The sequence below is a fragment of the Haplochromis burtoni genome, unplaced genomic scaffold (assembly GCF_018398535.1).
Source record: "Haplochromis burtoni strain Fernald_Lab_line unplaced genomic scaffold, NCSU_Asbu1 Contig_176, whole genome shotgun sequence".
NCBI classification, from domain to species: Eukaryota; Metazoa; Chordata; class Actinopteri; order Cichliformes; family Cichlidae; genus Haplochromis; species Haplochromis burtoni.
In genome coordinates, this window is record NW_024582537.1 from 665,729 (window position 1) to 686,523 (window position 20,795).

Below are 20,795 nucleotides of genomic sequence, written 5' to 3' on the forward strand. Positions count from 1 at the left end.
TCTTATTCTGCAACAAAAGCACAAAGGAAAATTTCATGGCAAAGGATAAAAAACATTGAATTTCTTAAGAGCTATTGTTTGAGCACGTTTGGTGCAGAAGATAACAGTAAAATGGCACATGGTGTTGGAATGATTCGGGGTTGACACAGAGCTGATTAAGGAGGACAGACTGATGGGGATGGTCTTGATTAAAGTTAAATTCCTGCCATTTTTCCTGATCACTCTTTCTCTGCCTCGTTCTCTCAGCTGGAAAGATGGTTTGGGGTTCTGCGCGCTCATTCATCGACACCGTCCAGAGCTCATTGACTATGGAAAATTGCGCAAGGTGAGTGTGCTGCTCAAAAGCAATGGAAACCCCGAACTGGAGCTGTAGACAGGAGTCACTGCGTTTCAGATGCCTCAAATAAACTCTGTCTTGATTGTCTTCTGACCAATTAACGAGAAACTCTAGCTGTACCTTCTTCTGTACTGGTTGCCAGCCCCTGTAGCTAACTTTAATTACCATGCTTATATCTCCAATGATGATGTTAACTATTTCTATGGTGCAGTTAAAAGCAATGTAAAAGTCTTGATGATCTGCTGGTTGTTCCTGTTGCCAGGACGACCCCATGACCAACCTGAACACAGCCTTCGACGTGGCAGAGAAGTACCTGGACATCCCCAAGATGCTGGACGCAGAAGGTGAGCAGGCAGGGAGTCAAACTGTAAAAATCACGTCACGAAGAGCAGATTTCTTGCCTCTCTTTGTTTAAAAGCAAAAATCTGCTCTCTTAGATTTCCTCTTCAGAAATCTGAAAGCTCTTTGAAGACCTCGGTGTCACCTTAACTTGATCTTTGTATTATTGCATCACTTTATTTCAAGTTTCAACCACTCTAACTGCTTTAGTGTTTACAGCTGTGAGAGTTACTGTGCCTTCAGAAAGAGTGGAGGAATGCAAAAAATACCACTTTTTCTGTCTATTTGTTGAATTTTTTTGGTAATGACATTCTGCTTTGACTTTAAATGACCAACTTTTCAACAAGTGCGCGTTATCCTGATTCCTGAGAGGGTATATTTTGGCCTTAGCATTCACTTGTGCAGCTGTGCAAACAATGGGAGACTATTTTCTACTAAATGTAAATATTCAGTTCTTTCTCTACAAATAAATTAAGCCTTACTGACGTCATCCTGTATCTTCAAGTATGGTTTGCTCACCAAGTAGTTTTTAGATTTGAAAACTGGAGGTTTTCTGTTAAGAGATGTAGCTAAAGCCCATAAGCGCATCTGGTCCATACCACTGATTTTGTTTTCGTTCTAAATATTATTTATGTGATGAGTTTTGTTTCCTGTTTCTTCATTTAACTGTTCTGTGTTTAACAACCTCAACCTCCTCCCACTCAACCCTAACCTCCATCCCCTCCCTGACGTCCTCTCTTCCCCACAGACATTGTGGGCACTGCCCGTCCGGACGAGAAGGCAATCATGACCTACGTCTCTAGCTTCTACCACGCCTTCTCAGGCGCTCAGAAGGTATCCTGGATGCAGCGTCTCCTTCCTCCTCCTTCTCCTCTTCGCCTCACTCCCCTCTTTCCCTTTTTTCCACCTCCACGTGTTTCTCCTAACAGTATCCTTCTCTCTGCAGTGCACAACGCCCCCTGCAGGGGTCGTCTTCTTTACTTTCCGCATGGTTCACACTACCAAATGCATGATGGGACAAAAACACGCTGTTCTTAGAGGCAGCGAGTGCAAGTGTGTCTCCAGTCTACCTTGTTGTAATGGCACTGCAGGCTAGTGGAGCCACCCCTCATTAGGGTTTCATGGTGCTGAGCAAAAGCAGAGTGGGAAGTGTGGCGACGTTTATCTGATTGGAGTGATGGTGATTGGCTGTGATAACAGCAATGGCTTGACACAAATTAGCCTGAAGTGTATTACAGAAGGGGATATGTGACTGTTTAATTGGACGATTATGTTCAGCCCTCGGAGTGACAGCTTAAATTGAGAGTGAAGGAATGAATACAATTAAAACTGGTGCTTCGTAGTCAAGCAGGAGGCTGGATATGTGGCAGCTGGTTACACACAGGAGTCCATTTCCCTGTTTCTTTACAGGAAAGAAGTGCCACTTTGGAGTTTCTCAGTGGGATAACGAATTCCTGTCTGTTAGTTTGACAACAGCGTACATAGAAGTACAACAGGAAATGTGAGACTGTGCTGCACCTCTGCAGCATCATGAGACACAAGTTATATAAGAGCCAGGTTCATCTAAGAGGCCCAGCAGTGGAGAGAGCACTTCACCACAGCTGTGTTTAAGCAACGTGCACCAAAAACGTCTGTGTTTATAAGTGGAGAGAGTGGTGTGCCTCATTGAGAGAAGTTAAACTACAGCTGGACTCTGGATTGCATCATAGATAAGGAGGTGTGGGATGACATACAGCTGGCTCTCAATGCAACAAAATGAAAAGTTAAAACACTCAAGAAACCATTACTCCTTATAAAATGAATGTGTTTTCACTTCATGCTTCCACCTCCCACTTTGAATCAAGGCAAGCATCTCACTTTTCACGAGAAAAATTAAGAATCGCTAATAACAAGCTAACTTGAAGACCAACTGCAGGTAAACTGGAGATAACTTGTCACTGCACCCCCTGCTGGCCTTTTTTTGTCTCTGCACACTTTTACACTGGTGCCTTTTTCTCTTCCCTGTCCTCTCTCCTTTTCCTCTGTTCCCTTGGCAGATATCATTAGCACCTTGAGGCCAGATGAGAAGGCCGTCATGACTTATGTGTCGTGTTATTACCACGCATTCTCAGGCAAACAGAAGGTGAGAAATAAAACATAATAAAAAGTAAAAATAAAAAAAAAAATCACAAAATACCTGCTGTACTTGGTGGCAGTATTTTTTTGTCTTAGTTCTCTGAAGCTTTTTAGCATTTTTTTTTTTTAGCTCATTGTTTGGGTTATACAGTTCCATGTTTCCATTCACTTACACCTCCCTCATAGCAATGTTCAAAAACCCTTACTGTACATCATTGGTCCAGCTTCAGACAGCAGACAGAAACAATAAGTTTACGTATTTAACATAATGGAGCATTCAGTAGCTAACAGGAAGTCTGTGGAGATGAAAAATAGAGCTAAAAGCAGGGTCTATGTTTTGAATTCGTATGTAAAGTGTCACGTTTCCTACTACAATAACATAAGTTTCTAAAGAGCATTTTCTCTTGTCCTGCAGTAAAGGCAGGGCACCCAGAGTTCTTCCTCTCTGCACAGCAAATCCTGATTATAGACTAGGTGGGAGTAGGATATCTGGTTGCTCTGACTTCATATTAAAACATTAAGCAATCCAAGAAACACACACATATTTGCATTGCTGACATCATTGCTATCTGAAAATTGAGTTTATGTGCCTCGAAGTGCTATCGCTTGATGCATTTTTATTGTGGGTGGCTCCACTGGGAGACTTGGCTTATTCAGAGCCTCCTTATCTCCTCTCTTTCAGCAGTATATTGATCCCTGATACAATGTACACCCCTGCAACTAGTCCCTGCACTCTCAGTGGAATATATTATTCCAAAGACATGCCAAATCCGCTAAAGATCTCCGCAGCGAGTAATAGAGACTTATCACACATGCAGGATATCCGCTAAGTCTCCTGTACTTAAAATCTTTATTAGGATCCACTTCTTAATGGAGCTCTCCTGAGAAGCAGGAGTCCGGAAACTGCTGCTGGCTGGCACACAGTTTTACAGCTCTGGCGTAGATTTCAGAAACAATGGGTGGAGGAACAGTTACTCCTCCTCTCTTTAACACCTCCGATTTCACCCTTTAGGGCAGATATTTAGCAATAAACACTATGAGTTAGACATTCCTATGTTGGACCGCTCTGCACGTGGAAATCCTCACATTAACTCCACAAAGTTAAATAACAGTATTGTTTTTTTAAGGAAGTGTAATTCCTGATAATCAGGTTACAATTCAGTCTCTGATCCAAAAATAGATTCTGTGCTACATGATTATGTTGTTATTCCTTTTTCTCCCTTGTTCAAAAAAGGTGGCAGCAAGGAGACACGTGTGTATCACCTGTTTGCTACATGACAATGGAACATGAATATAAAAAACTATTAGTTATTTCTCTCATTGTGGAGGTTTCATTGAGCTTTGATGGAGTTTGTAGTTACACACATATTCCATCTTCTTTAAGGCCCAGTTTTAAGTTACGGCCCCATTATTAACATTGGATCACATGGTCCATTTTTATTAGTGCATAGTCTGTGTGGCGAGGAGATTGCCCAGAATTTTATCACAGTTTGTCGCTCTTCTGTGCTTTGTTTTAGCTTCTTTCAGCTCTTAGTTTTGCTGTCAGACATGCCAGTTTATTTCTTTTGTTTCTCAGTCAGTGTTGTCAAATGTTTAAAGTGAAAAGCTCAGTTAAACTTCACACTAGACAAAAGAACTCATTTATAGCTGCTAAAGAGACAGGAGGGAACGGGAGGGAAAATTGCAATCATGCTCAAAATCTGTTATTTGGTAGAAATTTGTGGTGTTTAATGAGTGTTTCTGCTGTCCCAAAGGGGCTAAAAATGAGTAATTGCAAGTTTAAGGGCTTGAATCAAAAAAGGAATGTCAAAAGAATCAAAGAACTATGATCTCTAGGTTTTAATGCGGGACCTATTATGATCAAATTTCCTTTAATTGTTCCATTAAAAATATTTGTTATATCAAGTCTTGGTGCGCCCCCTTAGTTTTTCCACTGTCTGAAACAAACCATCTCTTCGAGTTGACTTTCTTCTGACCTGAAGGTTTGAGCAGCAGGTCTGTGGGGCTTCTGCTGATCATACAGAAGAGACACAAAATAGGGCAGTGTCCACAGTGGCACCGCAGATAAATGGGAAGATGGTTTTCACCTTAATAATCCTTCCCTCTGGTCGCTGTGATGTCACAACAAAGTAATTCATGAAAGAGGTCCTGGCTGTCGAGCCTTTCATTAAACAGGCCCAGCATGCAAACATTTGCTCACAGAAGCACGACCTGCACATCATGGCTCTCCTTTTAAGGCAACTCCTGGTAGAACCCCCGGAGCATGTCTCTGACCGAGCCAAGTTTCCCCTGTGATCTCTTAACAAAAGAGGCTGGAAACAGTCCTCAGTGTGGGATGCCAGGCTGTGAACTATGAAATGGGGCAGGAGGGAGACTCGGGTTTAGCTTACTGAGACTGTGCACCCTCTAAAAGGACACTGCTGCAAGGCTGTGCTGCCTTTTCAATCAATACATTTACTTATCAAGCACTTCAGAGGTATATTGCCAATGGTTTTGATTTGCTGCAGTCGCAGATGGAGTTTCTTGTTTTATTCTAAAAACTGTGTCTGGGTGTGCTGCATTTCTCAGCTAAAATCTGCTGCATATTTTCCAGACTTTATGCATGTCACTTCAGTTTCTGCTTGTATTTCCTTTCAGAATTCTTTTCTCTTTACAGCATTTTCATCTTACACACAACAGGTTACCTGACTACATATCGTCACAGTGACTTATTCATACATTGTGCATTCAGTATTAAAGACTGAGAGAGGTGTTATGTCAGAGATGAGCCCCCCTGTTCCCCCCACTGGGCTTCACTCTACATTTCTCCAGTCAGAGCTCTCTTTATGTAGGTTGAGAGGCTAAAATAACACTATTTGCTGCTGCTATGCTATAAAAAGATAGTGTTGCAGAGAGAACGCTGCCCCTACACCTGATGGCAGGTACAGTTTAATGCATCATTGTTACAGCTCTCTGAGTTGTCGCCGTTTCTCTGTAGAGTCGTGCCTGCTGGAAACAGGCTGGACTCTATTTAATCTTGGGGCATTTCATTGACATTCTCAGTACAGCACATACTTCCAGGCATCATTATACATTATAGGTATGGTAACATGCAGTGACTGTCCTGATTTTACTTCCCTGCAGAGCTGTTGCTGATGTATTGCTTCATTCCCTAAAAATGACTCATTTGGGAAATCTTGGAGTGCTTCTGTGTAGGCAGTATGGATGGATGGATGGATGGATGCAGTCAGATCAAATATATCACCTGTGGCACACTCACCAGTTAGATATGCAAGGAACATTAGAGATAGCTGCATAACACCAAGGCTCAAAATTTGCTCTGTCTCTCTCAGCTGTGGGTCTCACTCTGTTTCCCCCCCCCTCGCTCCCGCCATTTAGGCAGAGACAGCGGCCAACAGGATCTGCAAGGTGCTGGCTGTCAACCAAGAGAATGAGCAGCTGATGGAGGACTATGAGAAGCTGGCCAGTGATGTGAGCACACCCCAGTTTTTATCCTTTAATTGCCCTGCAACTTCTCTACTCCCCCCCCCCCCCTTCTGTTTTCCCCACCCTTACTGCACCACTCCTTCACCTCCTACCCCTGGGGGTGTTTGTGCTCTAAACAGGTATAAACATGGCAGATCAAGATAACCAGCGGCCAGACAAACAGGTTTTAGGCATAGAAGTGCACCAGATAAAATCAGATTTTTTGGTAGTCGGTCTGTTTTCTCTCTCATTTTATACCATTTGCTTATAAATGAGGTTTTTTGATGTAGCAGAGAATTAGACCAGACTGGTAAAGTACATGCTGTATGATAACATTATAGAGTTACCTTACAGTTATGTAAATTGTCACAGATTAAACAAACAGATATGAACTTAACGTGTTTATTTCATTCTATCCTTACGTATTTACCTACCACAGTACCAGTGGGCAGGTTCAGGCTAGCACTTTATGCCACTGAAGCTGAGACTTTTATCTCTCATGACAAAAGAAAGTATGTCTATTTCCCCAAATGATAAACAATTCCTTGAAAAAAATCAGTGGATTTTTAAAAGTTAACTGTTTATTAAAAACTATTTTAAAAAGACTTATTTTTGGTGCATTCTTGTTGTAAAGTCAGGTTAATTTAAGTGAACTTTCAATACAAAAATATTTGTGTATATCTGATGCTGTGTTATAGATAATGGTAAAGAAAATGAGAGAAAACAAAAAGACACAAAACATACATTTCGTTGCAATCAGTTAGTAAAACGTAACTAGTCAACTAATTATCTCACCTTATATTCTTTCTTCACATGTCAATCACATCCAACACATCTCATCTTCCTCCTCTCTGACGATCATTACGCTCCATTTTCTGTGATTTGCATGGTTCTTCTTCCCCATTCATCTCCATGAACTCATTTTCCCTCCATCTGCCTCCTCATAATCTCATCCTTTACCACACACACATACATACATACACTTTTCCACACATTACACAACACCCCAGTTGTTGGAGTGGATCCGTCGCACCATCCCCTGGCTGGAGAACCGAATGCCGGAGAACACCATGCAGGCCATGCAGCAGAAGCTGGAGGACTTCAGAGATTATCGCCGCCTCCACAAGCCGCCCAAAGTGCAGGAAAAGTGCCAGTTGGAGATCAATTTCAACACCCTGCAGACCAAGCTGAGGCTCAGCAACAGGCCTGCGTTCATGCCCTCTGAGGGAAAGATGGTCTCGGTAAGTCAGGCAGTTTCTGAAAGAACAAACTTGAAAAAGTTTGAGATGTCAGAAAACATTGTAACTTTTTTTACTCTAACAATTTTGCATTTTCTACTATTACATAATATGAATAATTACACCGTGACAACAATTACATAAACATTTTACAATTTGTAAAGTCTCAAAACATCAGGAGGCATTTTTCCCATTATAACTGTGAAATAAATAGTATACGAACAAATCGAATAAGATTCCACCAACTGTAACTTCACTGTTTTCAATTCCCTTTTGGTTCAGTCTTAAAGCTTTCATTATTAACTGAAAAAGGCAATAAAGCCTCATCTGCAAAGCATTTATCAAAGCTCAAATGCAGCCAGACAAAAGTAACAACTGCTTTTGAACTCAAACCAAGTTTCTAAAACCATTTTTGTGTAATTAAGGTGATCAACATTTGCACATGCAAATTCCAAGCAATTTGAATGCATGTAAAACATTTAGCATTTTCAAACAGTGCAACAAATAGTACCTTAACATTTTACACTCAAGGTTTAGCAGTCTCAGCTCCACGTTGAGGACTGATCTAAACAGAATAAGTCGTCACTCCTTAAGTAGAATATATACAGTTGCTAAGTACAGACTTAAGACAGTGAGCCATAAAAGTAAATGCGAGGTTTAAGTAAAGTAATGCTAGGTTGTGGATGTGTGTATTTGTAAAATAATATATGTAGTCGCAGAACATGAAAGCTGTTTTGTTTACTTGGATTTATAGCTCAGATTTTCATCCGTTGAAGTCACAGCCTGTTTTAGACTGTTTCTCCTTTGCCTCATGCAGGACATTAACAATGCATGGGGAAATCTAGAGGGAGCAGAGAAAGGCTACGAAGAATGGCTCCTCAACGAGATCCGCAGGCTGGAGAGACTCGACCACCTGGCAGAGAAGTTCAGGCAGAAAGCAGCCATCCACGAAGCCTGGACTGAAGGTATCTGCTGTTTTGAAAAAAGTGCACATATGAACATAACGAACCAGAGCGCTCCTGTGTTTAGTGCTGTGTGGCTGAGGTAAAGTAAAAATGCAGAAGTATAGGTGGGAGATATTTTAGCTTTAATGATATACTTTCTGTGTCTCCCCCTGAAGGTAAAGAGGACATGCTGCAGAAGCGGGACTATGAGACGGCCTCTCTGTCAGAGATTAAGGCTTTGCTGAAAAAACACGAGGCCTTTGAGAGTGACCTGGCGGCACACCAGGACCGCGTGGAGCAGATTGCAGCCATTGCACAGGAGTTAAAGTAAGAGAAGTGAACAGATGGAAATCGTAAATTGTGCAGGAACCTTCTGTGGATCAATAAAAGGATGAAGTAGAGTTGGATAATTTGAGGGCTCCTGTGCATTTACAGCTTGCCTGTTTGCACAGTAAGAGCTGAGCCTACAACTAGGACATTCTGCTCATTCTCATTTCACGCCACATAAAACACAAAATCAACAAATCAAGATGACAGACAAACACGAACAAAATTCTTATCTATGAAAGATGATTAATGTGAGTTAAAGCTGCTCTGCTGCAGATAACGAACCACTTGTGTTCCTGTCTCTTTTGTGCTCCAGTGAGCTGGACTACTATGACTCCCCCAGTGTTAACGCTCGCTGCCAGCGGATCTGCGACCAATGGGACACTCTGGGAGGTCTGACCCAGAAACGCAGCGAGGCTCTGCAGGTAACACGGGACAAGCCCAAAGGGAATCGAAAGTAAACAACCTAGCAAAGAGTCACATTTCTGACTCGCTTTAAAGTGTTTTAAATTCCCCCTGTCCTTCTTTATGCTGGTGAGGGCAAAAATTTAGAGATGAAAGAGTTTTTCCTCACAGCGAGAAACTGTGACGACAATTTCAGAGTTTCTGCTGGCCTTGAAAAGCCTTTCAAGTTTAGAGACTTTATTTGTGAAGATATAACCCCCCAAATCCCTCTGAGCTCTGTGAACGCTCATGCAAAAAAAAGCCTCCACGAATTCTTAAATTTCACCCAAATAGACTTTGAAGGTCAATAAAAACCCTGTAAATTTATGTTTATCACATTTTTAATGCTCAACAGAGAACAGAGAAGCTCCTTGAAACCATCGACCAGCTGTACCTTGAGTTTGCCAAAAGAGCGGCTCCGTTCAACAACTGGATGGAGGGCGCAATGGAGGACCTGCAGGATACATTTATTGTCCACACCATTGAAGAGATCCAGGTGAGATGGGGAAAATTACATGCGACTTTAGGGAATAAATAGAATTGTCAGCCTTTAAACACACAGCAGGGGTTATGTAGCTGTGAAGCTAACGCAGGTATTTGTTCGTTTGGTGCTTCTTTACTTTCTTGATGAGCGTTGGCTAAGCAGCTATCATCTATGTCAAGTTAATGTGAAGAAGCAACATATTGCCTGCTACCTTAACAGCATATTGCACCTTCTAGTAGTACATAATGGTAATAAATGAACATATGACCAAGTTGATATATCTTCAGTAAACTAAATAGATGCTTTGGATAAGTCATAATGGTTGTTACTTTACATTTTGCTGAGTACTTCTTATGATGTGAGACTACTAAAATCATAAATATGCTAAGATTTATGGTTTTATTTCATGACTACATTATTATATGGAAACAAATTCTCCAAAACTTTTGCTCCTAGCTAGACCAACACCGTCTGTTTTAGAAAGATCAATCAAACTCTAAAATGACCGGCTCAATTGTGCAAAGTGTGCTTCTGTAAAGTTTTGGTGTACGATTGACCATTATCTAAATATTTAACGACTTGTCACACAAAAAACAAATTCCATTAATTTCAGTTCCATTCAGTATTCAGAGCCTTTGATCTGTGGGCTAGAAAAGGGAAGGAAGCAACAGCAGAGTTCAACAGGAATGGGCTCTCTTTTGTCCTCACCCCCAACCAGCTGCAGCAGATTGCTGCCCTTCCTAAGCCTGGATCTGCCAGAGGGTTCTTCTCGTTAAAAAGGGAATTTTTCCTTCCCGCTGTCACCAAGTACTTGATCTGATTATTGGAGTTTTCTCTGTAATATTTCAGGGTCCTGAGGTGACTGCTGTTGTCATTTGGCACAATATAAATAAAACTGAATTGAATTGAATTTCAAGGTCAAATGACTCCAGGGGTCCGTTCTTCGTACCTCGCTTACTACATCCAAGGTCAAATCATCGTGCCAACTTTGAGCTCGCTATTCCGGTTCTCCGAACACACCTGTTGTTGACGATTAGTACAGCTGGATGAAGTAATGTGAGATCACTGGGTGGCTTAAAAGGGGCTACGCATCGATAGTAGAAACATTGATCGGCAACCCTTTGATTGGTCGGCGAAAATGTCGAAGGAGCGCGCTCAGTATTTTTTGGCAGCAGAGCAAGAACTTTTGATTGAGGGATTTCAGGAGTTTCAGAGTTTAATTAAAACACAAGGGAACACTGCAAAGGCTGCAAAAGCAAGGAGAGAGGGCTGGCAGAAAGTTGCTGACAAATTAAACTTGTAAGTAATTTATTATATTATATTACATTATATCCTCTTTCACATTAGAGCCACAACAGGACCCACTAGAACATGGGAACAAGTAAAAGTGAAATATAAGAATATTCTACAGAATGGTAATATTTATCACTTATATTGCTTTTAGTCTCTTGAAAAGAGACCCTGAAATAATCTGTTTGTTTGTTTATAACAGCAACCAGGAAAAGGGCAGAGCAAAAAAAGACAGGTGGTGGTCCTGCACCCCCTCGTCAACAAGTTGGTTAAGTAAATAATACCCTCACGGGAAAATCGATATCTCTCTATGAGCACACTGTCGCGCTGAGCTAAAGGATCCTGTCTATCCTGCAATATACGCTGAATTCTGAGAACTCTCCTTATCAATCTTGCACCTTCCGCAATGGGTGGCTCGCATATACGGACAGGACATGGCTGCGACAGGCTTCCCAAATCCCCCTTCGCTTTTATAGCTGTGGTCTCTCATACATGAAGTAATTTACAATTACTACTCTAAAATATGAATTACATCTGAAATAATCAAATACATGAAATAGAATGATTAATAGTACATTTCCCTTTTTTTAGGAAATGACCTGTATGTATCTGTATGGAATCAATAAAAGAATCAAGTACTGCATTATCTTTAGTTACATTGATAATATTTATTTATGGTAAAACAGTGGTAAAATATCGCTGTTGCTTTCGTATAAATGAAGCGGACATACCTGAGTGGCCGCGATCTAATCTTGTTTACATAAAGTAAGCCTGCTCCCAAGCAGGTTTACGCTTACGGATCTGTTGCTATGACAGCAAGTCCCGGATGAGCTTCGGAGAACCGAACGATCCAAGATCACGCGAAATCGTCAACAATCAAATCCAGCTAACTTACTTAGCGAGGTACGAAGAACGGACCACAGGAGTATTCTAAGATCATATGAAAATTATGAACTGGACAACAAGCAGGGTGTTTTTGCTACTTAATGATTAAACAGCGATAACATGAGCTGACTGTTTGTTTTGAATTTCTCTCTATAGCTGCTTAGCACTGAAATTGCATTAGGGAGCCTATTGTTAACAGTTAAGCACTTCCAGGTTTGTTTGCACTATTGTGTGAGGTACTTCCTCTTTGCCACAAATCATATTTGATCTAACAGAGGAGAATTCCAGCCCAGTGATAGGATGGCTGTAACAGAAAGCTTTCATAAAATAAAGCACTGTCTGGGGCCTCTTTAAAACTGAATTTTTTTTTTAATTAAAAACTCTCAGCAGGTGGATGTTGTTCTCTTCTGATGGGCTTTAGACTTAAATCTAACATTTATCAAACAGATTTGACACAGACACACAGACATGGATCTTCTCATCTCACTCACAGCAGGAATGCAATTAAACACAATATCAGAGTTAGACTTTGTCAGATTCTGGTATAAAACCATAAAAGCAGATGCAAGCAGACCTAAGCAAGTTTGTCTTAACTAATGAATCAATCAAGAGAACAAAAATGAAAATGCAGTTGTTTGAATCAACACTTCATCAGACTGAGGAAGCTTATATTACATGTGTTTTGTTTTGGCTGCTTCTTTTTTAAATAAATCTTTCTTAATATCTCTGCACAGTGTTATATAAGTTCCATATCACTACATTTTTAGCAAAAAAATTCAAACTAAATTTTTTATATTTCATAATCAAAAAAAAGGCTAGATCAGAATCAGAAACTTTATTGTCATTGTCACAGAGAACAACGAAATTAAGAATGGTCCCCGATCATTGCATCATCCCTAGCAATATCAAAATATAAATAAAACAATAAAATTCAATAAATAAAATAGATAGAATACTTAAAATACTAATAAGATGTAACAGTAAAACATTCACATACATTCCCACACACATGCTTCAGCTCAAGATTAACACAAGAGTGGCGTGATGGACATTTTTTTGTAGTATTCAGATGTGTTATTGCAGTTGGATAACAGCTGTGTTTGAGTCTATTAGTCCTTGCTCTGATTGCCCTGTACCGTCTGCCTGAGGGCAACAGTTCGAACAGGGAGTGGCCAGGATGTGAGGTGTCTTTTATGATGTTTTGGGCCTTTTTAAAACAGTGGGCATTGTGTAGAACTTCCAGTGTGGGGAGAGGGCAGCCAGTGATCTTTTGGGCGGTGTTAATGATCCCTTGGAGTGCTTTCCTCTGAGCCCCTGTGCAGCTAGTGTACCAAATACATATGCAGTAAGTTAGAACACTCTCAATGGTGGCTCTGTAGAAGGACACCAGCAGTCTCTGTGTGATGTTATTCCTCCTGAGAATTCTCAGGAAGTACAGTCTCTGTTGGGCCTTTTTCAGCAGCTCGGAGGTGTTCACACTCCAGGAAAGGTTCTCCTCTATATTGACTCCCAGGAAGCGGAAGCTTGCCACCCTTTCTACACAGTCCCCATTTATGAATAGTGGTTGGATCTCTGCCTTTTTCCTTCTGAAGTCTATTATGAGTTCTTTGGTTTTTGAAGTGTTGAGGAGGAGGTTATTGGCCTTACACCATGACGTCAGCTGCTCCACCTCGTCTCTGTACGTAGACTCGTCTCCCTTGGAAATGAGCCCCACCACTGTGGTGTCATCTGCAAATTTCACAAAGATGTTGCTGTGGTGGCGAGGAGTGCAGTCGTGTGTGTAGAGAGAGTAGAGCAGTGGACTGAGCACACAGCCCTGGGGTGAGCCAGTGCTGAGACTCAGGGCTGAGGATGTGTGATGGCCAACTCTGACTCTCTGTCTACGGCCCGAGAGGAAGCTATTGATCCACATGCAGGTGCTGTATGGAAGCCCCAGGTCTTGTAGCTTGGCCACCAGTTTGTGTGGAAGGATGGTGTTAAAAGCTGAGCAGTAATCCACGAAGAGCATCCGCACATAGCTACCATGCTCTTCCAGGTGAGTTAATGCAGCATGGAGTGCTGTGGCTACAGCGTCTTCCGTGGACCGGTTTGCTCTGTAGGCAAACTGGTGTGGATCCAGGCTGCGGGGCAGGGCTGCTGTGATGTGTCTGCGGACCAGCTTCTCAAAGCATTTCATTACCACTGGGGTGAGTGCCACCGGTCTGTAGTCATTCAGGCCGGTGATGTGGGGCTTCTTAGGCAAGGGGACTATGGTGGAGGACTTCAGGCAGAGTGGGACAGTCGCCTGTGCGAGGGATTTGTTGAAGATCCTGGTGAAGATCCCAGCCAGCTGTTCTGCACAATCCCTCAATATTCGACCTGGCACACCATCAGGACCCGCCGCCTTCCTCGGGTTAACAGCCTGCAGCATGCGCCTCACCTCGTGCTCTTCCAGGGTGAGGGTGGTGCTGCTATGGGTGGCGTGTTGCTGCTGTGGCTCCAATACCTCCGGTACCCTGGTCTCAAAGCGGGCGAAGAAGATATTCAGCTCCTCTGCCAGCTCCAGGTCACCGTCCGCAGCTCCGAGATTGATCTTATAGTTGGTTAGGTGCTGGATGCCTTGCCACACCTGCCGGCTGGTATTACTCTTCAGATGGTCCTCAATCCTCCTCCTATAGTCCCCCTTTGCCTCTCTGATGCCTCTCTTCAGGTTGGATCGGGCTGTGGTGTAGTGATCCCTGTTGCCAGACCTGAACGCAATGTTCCTCTCCTTCAGCAGCTGCCTGACCTCCCGGGTCATCCAGGGCTTTTGGTTGGGATAAGCCCGGATCCGTTTGACTGCTGTAACAGTGTCTATGCAGTGTTTTATATAGCAGAGGACACTGTCTGTGAACATTTCCAAGTCCTGATGTTCAAAGAAGTCGTCCTAATTGTTTGTCTACATTTTGTGTCTCAGGGATTAAGCACAGCCCACGAGCAGTTCAAAGCCACGCTACCAGAGGCTGACAAAGAGCGCTTGGCCATCCTGGGAATTCACAATGAGATTGCCAAAATTGTGCAGACCTATCACGTGAATATTGCCGGCACCAACCCCTATACTACCATCAACCCACAGGAGATTAATGCCAAATGGGACAAGGTAATATAATCAATAAACATGTAAAATGTTATGTTTTTTGTTTTCATTTGTTGGTGTTTTCATGTGTGGGTTTTTCCCCCTTTTTTTTTTGTGCATGATGAGTGAAAATTTGGGGTCTAGTGCATTTTTTTCCCCCCTTTCAGTTATCCATTCCCTTCTTAATCCAGATTTTTAAGTGATCTGGACTGTCCATACATCCAAACAAGAAAGAAAGAAAGAAAGAAAGAAAGAAAGAAAGCCTGTGAAGGAAATAAAAGCAAAAATGTACACGACAAAAACTTTGGATGAGGCATAACATAGTAAATAATAGAGGTCTTGGGAGAACAGTTGGTAAAGAGAAAAACATCAGGGAAAGAAAAGCTTGTTTTGTGTCATGTTGGTTTTTATTACTTTTTAATATTTAATCAGTCAGAATACAAACCCACATTTTATTGCCTACAATTCTGCATAATAATTCAGAGATAATTAAATTTAAAACAAAAGACGGGGAGAAAAAGGCAGGCAACAAAAGAGACAACAAAGAAAATGTGAGCTCTTTAAAGTAACGTAAAATGAGTATGGCAGCTCCAGTCTAAGCAAATTCATGCTTTGGTAAGCTTTAGTGGCATAAGAGATTTATTTTTATATTCAGTAAGGGAATAAGAACTTGTGTTATGAAAAGAGTGAAGCGCTGAGAGAAGATCTTTTTAAAAAAAAAAAAGAAAGAAAGAAAAAATGGGGGGGGGAAGAGTTTCTCCATTCATTACAGGTTGCGTTGTTCCCATCTTTATTATAGCCACACGAGTCAGTATTAACGCACTTGGGTGTTTCCATCAATCTCCCGGCTGCTGTAGGTCAGGCAGCTGGTGCCGCAGCGCGACCAGGCTTTGATTGAAGAGCACGCCCGGCAGCAGAACAACGAGCGTCTGCGCAGACAGTTTGCCAACCAGGCCAATGTCATCGGGCCTTGGATCCAAACCAAGATGGAGGTCAGTGTGAGCAGAAACCGCAGTCGGAGGAGCACGTTATAAGTTGAGAATGAGGCCAGAGTGATGGTTTGGTCTTTAGGTCTGAACTAGAGGTTATTAGTTTTTTTTCCTGTCACAGAATTTCATATTCAATTTCATATTAAATAATGATAAAATATATAAGACTTTAGTTTTGGCTTTTTGATAGTTGCTCTTATTTGGTGTTAAAATATTATTTGATAACACTTTGAAATGTGGGAGCTACTGTAGCCTTATATAAAGGAGACATTTTCGTGTTCTTGAAAGCTTGATCCAGGTGGTACTTACATAATGGTGACATATGTTATATTCAGTAAAATAGCAGAGATGCTATCCTTTAAAAAATAAAAAAATAAAAAATTGATGAACGAAAAGCTTCAAAGCCAGGCTGTGGTATTTGATTTTTGACTATTCTTGAATGGATTCATGTGTGCATGTCCTCCTCTCCGCTGTGACTCATTGTTCTCATTAAAAGGTGTCATAACCTTCTCTGTGTGCTTACACAGGAAATTGGCCGCATCTCAATCGAGATGCACGGCACCCTGGAGGACCAGCTGACGCACCTCCGCCAATACGAGAAAAGCATCGTCAACTACAAGCCAAAGATCGACCAGCTGGAGGGAGACCACCAGCTCATTCAGGAAGCTCTCATCTTTGACAACAAGCACACCAACTACACCATGGAGGTAAACATTTCTTCTGGCGCCAACAAATATTCACATTACTGTTCCTAATTTCACTCCGGCTTTTTGACTCGTCTGTCTGACTTGTCTGTGTCCTGTGAATACTTTGGTTTTCTTGGTTTCCAAACACTACAGAACAATAGATGGCGGTATGTTTACATGCCCACAAGAAGGCCTTTAAGAATATGGAACTTTTGGCGGTTTACCATCTGGTCTTCAGTGTACAGTATCAACTTTCTGGCTCATGAGCCAAGTTTTGGGGAACTATCCCCGCCAAGAATAGCTTTTACAAGCCAAACTAATTTGTATTTTGTCTGCATAATTACAGACATATTTTCCAAACTTTTATGTAGGCATCTGTCCAGAATCAGCTACTGGGAAGCAACAAAAGCACCTCGTCTACTGTTTTTTAGTAAATGAAGGACATTCTTTTTTTCTTATGAGAGTAGATCTCTTCTTAATCTACTTTCTTGTTGTCTCACACAACAAATTACATGAAAATATTAAAACCAGCAATAAATTCACTAAAAGCTCATTGGTGTATTTCTGTGCCAGCGAGCTCTACTGTTGTCCAAAAATTAGAGAAGAAACACATCTGTTAGCCGTGATGTCGCCCTTTGTTTAAGGGTCAGTCCCGTATATACAGTCCTCTCCATACACCACAGGTGTCGAACTCCAGGCCTCGAGGACCGCTCTCCTGCTTGTTTTCCAACTAACCTGCCCTTGTAGCTTCTTATTAGCAAAGCACACCTGATCCAGGTAATCAGCTGCAGGTAGGGCAAGGATATCTCAAAAACAAGCAGGATGCTGGCCCTCGAGGACGGGAGTTTGACACCCCTGCCTTACACGCACTGATCTGCAGTTGAAACTAGTCCCCAGCAAGTAGAATATTGGCTCCTGTTGCAATGTTTGCCATGCTCGGCTGGTTTAGTAAACTATTTTGCATATTTGTTTGTGTTTTGACCATTTTCTAGCTGCACATATTTGAGCAGAATCTAATGGATTTGAACCCTGAGTACCACACGCTGAGAGATGGTTTAAACATGGTTTTGCTGTTTTTATGGGCTTTGTTGACATGAACATAGTTTGGAGGATGCTGTTTTATACACAGCTGAGTGAATTGTACTCAGTCTGGAGTGCGGTTGATAGACAGCCATCATTTTTCACTGTAATCTTTGTACCTGTTAGAGCAAAAGGGCAGACAAATAATAGAATGTGCATTATCAAAGCATTCAGATAGTTGTTCTAACATTTTATTCTTCAAAAGTTCAATTTACAGTCTATATCTGACACATCTGCCTTGTACTGAGCTGCAATTTTCCTCTTCTCTTTACACAGGGCATAAAACAATCTACAAACCACCTCGGCTAAAGCTCAGCTAAAACCAGTCCCTCTGAAACTCTTCTTTAGCCCACCTTAACACTTCCTTCGTCTTCATCTTTCTCTCCCCTCCAGCACATCCGTGTGGGCTGGGAGCAGCTGCTCACCACCATCGCTCGTACCATCAACGAAATCGAGAACCAGATCTTGACACGAGACGCCAAGGGCATCAGCCAGGAGCAGCTTAACGAGTTCCGGGCTTCCTTCAACCACTTCGACAGGGTCAGTACTCGCACTGTGCAGACACACTGGAGAGGTCCGGACATTTGCAGACAGCTTTAGTTTGTTTTAAACTTTTTTTGACATTTGGGAAATATGCTTTTAGGTTCCTTCACTAACAAATTTGATGCACCTCTCATGTTTGTCTGATAAATGTGAGACTAAACCAGCTAAACACAGAAGAAGAAAAACGGTTTTCCATGTTCAAGCAACCGACATCAGACACTAGCTGGTTAATTAGCATGCTGTACCTCATTTGCATTCAGCAAATTAGATGAAAGGTTGCACAGTTTGACAAGGGTATTAACTCAGACTGTTTCCTGGCCAGGTCTTTGGGGTTTCTACACATACACGCACCAATAGCAACAACCTCAAACCTCTTTGGGAAGTGCCAAAAATTCCTCTATGCAGGAAAAACTCTGAACTTCTGAGGTGCCCTTTTGTGAGCTTTATGAGCTGTAGGCTAACCATGTACTGCCTCTACTATTAGACAATGCATTTTTCCGAAATGTCAAACTATTCTTCTGCAGATTTAAGTAACACTGTGGCATGTGGAGTCACTCATTTTTCTGTATATTCAGACATCACCAGCAAAGCAAAGAAGATGAGGTGAGGCTGTATAACCTAACCGGTTTGAGATCATTTTTTTTTATCCTGTCATGCTGCCCGACGTGTGGCTAACAGCAATCCTTTAACCAGAAACTTGAAGAAAATGAGTGTGTAGAGTAGAGTTGTTTGTGGAACGCGTAAGGGTGCACCCAAGTGTTATGGCTGGGTTGAAAAGAGACTTACAGTTCAGTGACGCAACATTCATCTTTAAAAGCTTTCAGACATTTTTGGAAAAGTGGTAGTCTGGCAGAATGAGCCTCAAGGCTCAGCTGGATGCTTTTGTGATACGTGAAATTAAGATGGAACAGAAGAGGAATATTAAAGTTCACATTACAGGCTTTCCTTGCATAGCTGCCTCTGTAAAGCTCCTTCTCCTACCTCCAGAGCTTAGTGTTTACACTGGCGCAGACATGTCAGGAGCAGCATCAATTATGGATGAGATTTTATTTATCTCCACCACCCCACCCCCGCACATTACCATAAGTTCATGCCTTCATCCGGAGCCATCCTATTGTTAATCAATACCCGAGCTCAACAATCAGAGTCCACAGGAGCACAAATGTAGACCTCGTCCTGCTTTGGTTTACACATGTTTAGCTGAAAGCTCAGCTAAACACGAGCTGGTAGATGTGATGGGGACCTAAAGTGCTGCAATTATCTGCTTTTTAAATTCTACTGAGGATAAAAGCAAAAAGTATTTCCTGGTTGTCTCAGGATTCACATCTTTCTCTGAAGGTTTTCTTTGTTCATGTTTAATGAACAGCTTTTCTGACATTGCTTGATTAGCCAGATATTAAGCCAGATTAGCCAATACTGAAAAAAATAACTGAATAATGATGGTGGTTACAGCTTCTCAAATGGGAATAGTTGAGGTTTACTTCATCTTCTCTCATATTAAACTGAAAATGTTTGTTTTCAAAACCCAAACTGACGCTCTTAAACCATCTGATTTTGTGATTTAAAAAAAAAAAGAAAGACTTATGATTGTGAGAAGTGTTTTATGACGTGCTCACTCCAGTGTTTTGCTGTAAAAAGAAAGTTCTGCTTCTAAGAAGGATAATCATTGTGTTGCTAAGTACATGTGCCATCGATGATATCGATAACCTCTCCACAAGGTCCTGTAGTCTGCCTGCCACACTGCACATTAACGCCTCTGAATGCCTCGCCAAGCATGGCAGCACTGCTGCCACCGTGTGTTCACCTGCCAGATCCTAATGAATATGCACTGTGTTCTCTGTTTTCTATCTCTTGTGCATGGCCCTCTTCACCCCCTCACCTCTTTTTGCCCCCACCGTGCATGGTGCACTACCCCCTCCCCCCACCCACTTCTACTCCTTCCCCACCAACACCACCTCACCTGTCCTGCCCCCTTCCACCACCACTCCCTCACCTCACCACCACTGACACCCTTGTATGTGTTGCTGCATGGCCTGTGGCCCCGACGCCTCGCCTGGCACTGGCCTCCCACACCCCAGGACCACTCGGGCACTCTGGGCGCGGAGGAGTTCAAGGCCTGCCTGATCAGCCTGGGCTTCGATATCGCCAACGATGCACAGGTACTTAATTGTAGCCACGCCCTTGCGGTGAGAGGTTTAACTGGTTTCTTTTTTTTGTTTTTCTTTGGCTTTTTCCCCCTTATACTTCAATCCCTCCCCTTCGATTCTATTCTTGCTTTTCTTCCTCCTCTCTACATGTCCCTCTGTGGTTTCCCCCTCACCTTGCAACATCCACATCGCGAATTGTGTGGATTTCTTCCTTAATTCTACTCTTTTTTTCTTTTCTTTTTTTTCTTTTTTTTAACCTTTAATGCTTCACGTGGCTATCCCTGCCCCTCCTTCTCTGTTTCTCTCTTTTCCGCCTGGTTTTGTTTTTCCCTCGCTGACATCTTGTAGAAGAGAACAGGAATCATGGACCCTGAAGACTTCAAAACCT

The 20,795-nt window shown here is 42.1% G+C and overlaps 2 protein-coding genes across 6 annotated transcripts in view; one reads left to right on the top strand and one right to left on the bottom strand.

Annotated features, from left to right (window-relative positions):
- actn1 (actinin, alpha 1) overlaps positions 1-20,795 on the top strand; it is a 57,261-nt gene that overhangs the window by 35,106 nt on the left and 1,360 nt on the right. Inside the window, exons 6-20 of one of the 5 annotated variants that reach the window (XM_042225611.1) lie at positions 247-325; positions 600-681; positions 2,713-2,798; positions 6,170-6,262; positions 7,267-7,497; positions 8,312-8,459; positions 8,615-8,765; positions 9,082-9,190; positions 9,565-9,705; positions 14,804-14,986; positions 15,820-15,954; positions 16,479-16,658; positions 18,111-18,257; positions 20,339-20,419; positions 20,756-20,795. The exon at positions 20,756-20,795 is cut by the window's right edge and continues 26 nt beyond it. In XM_042225611.1, the coding sequence (XP_042081545.1) occupies positions 247-325; positions 600-681; positions 2,713-2,798; positions 6,170-6,262; positions 7,267-7,497; positions 8,312-8,459; positions 8,615-8,765; positions 9,082-9,190; positions 9,565-9,705; positions 14,804-14,986; positions 15,820-15,954; positions 16,479-16,658; positions 18,111-18,257; positions 20,339-20,419; positions 20,756-20,795 (1,886 nt within the window). Of the gene's footprint in view, positions 1-246; positions 326-599; positions 682-1,424; positions 1,511-2,712; positions 2,799-6,169; positions 6,263-7,266; positions 7,498-8,311; positions 8,460-8,614; positions 8,766-9,081; positions 9,191-9,564; positions 9,706-14,803; positions 14,987-15,819; positions 15,955-16,478; positions 16,659-18,110; positions 18,258-20,338; positions 20,420-20,755 lie in introns of all 5 variants that reach the window. The other 4 variants (XM_042225610.1, XM_042225614.1, XM_042225613.1 and 1 more) reach the window with 4 other exon arrangements.
- On the bottom strand, positions 13,577-14,789 carry LOC121815303. The gene is made up of 2 exons (XM_042225624.1): positions 13,961-14,789; positions 13,577-13,695 (listed from the first exon to the last, which is right to left on the bottom strand). The coding sequence occupies exons 1-2, from the start codon at positions 14,741-14,743 to the stop codon at positions 13,606-13,608; spliced, it is 873 nt and encodes a 290-aa protein (XP_042081558.1). The 5' UTR covers positions 14,744-14,789; the 3' UTR covers positions 13,577-13,605.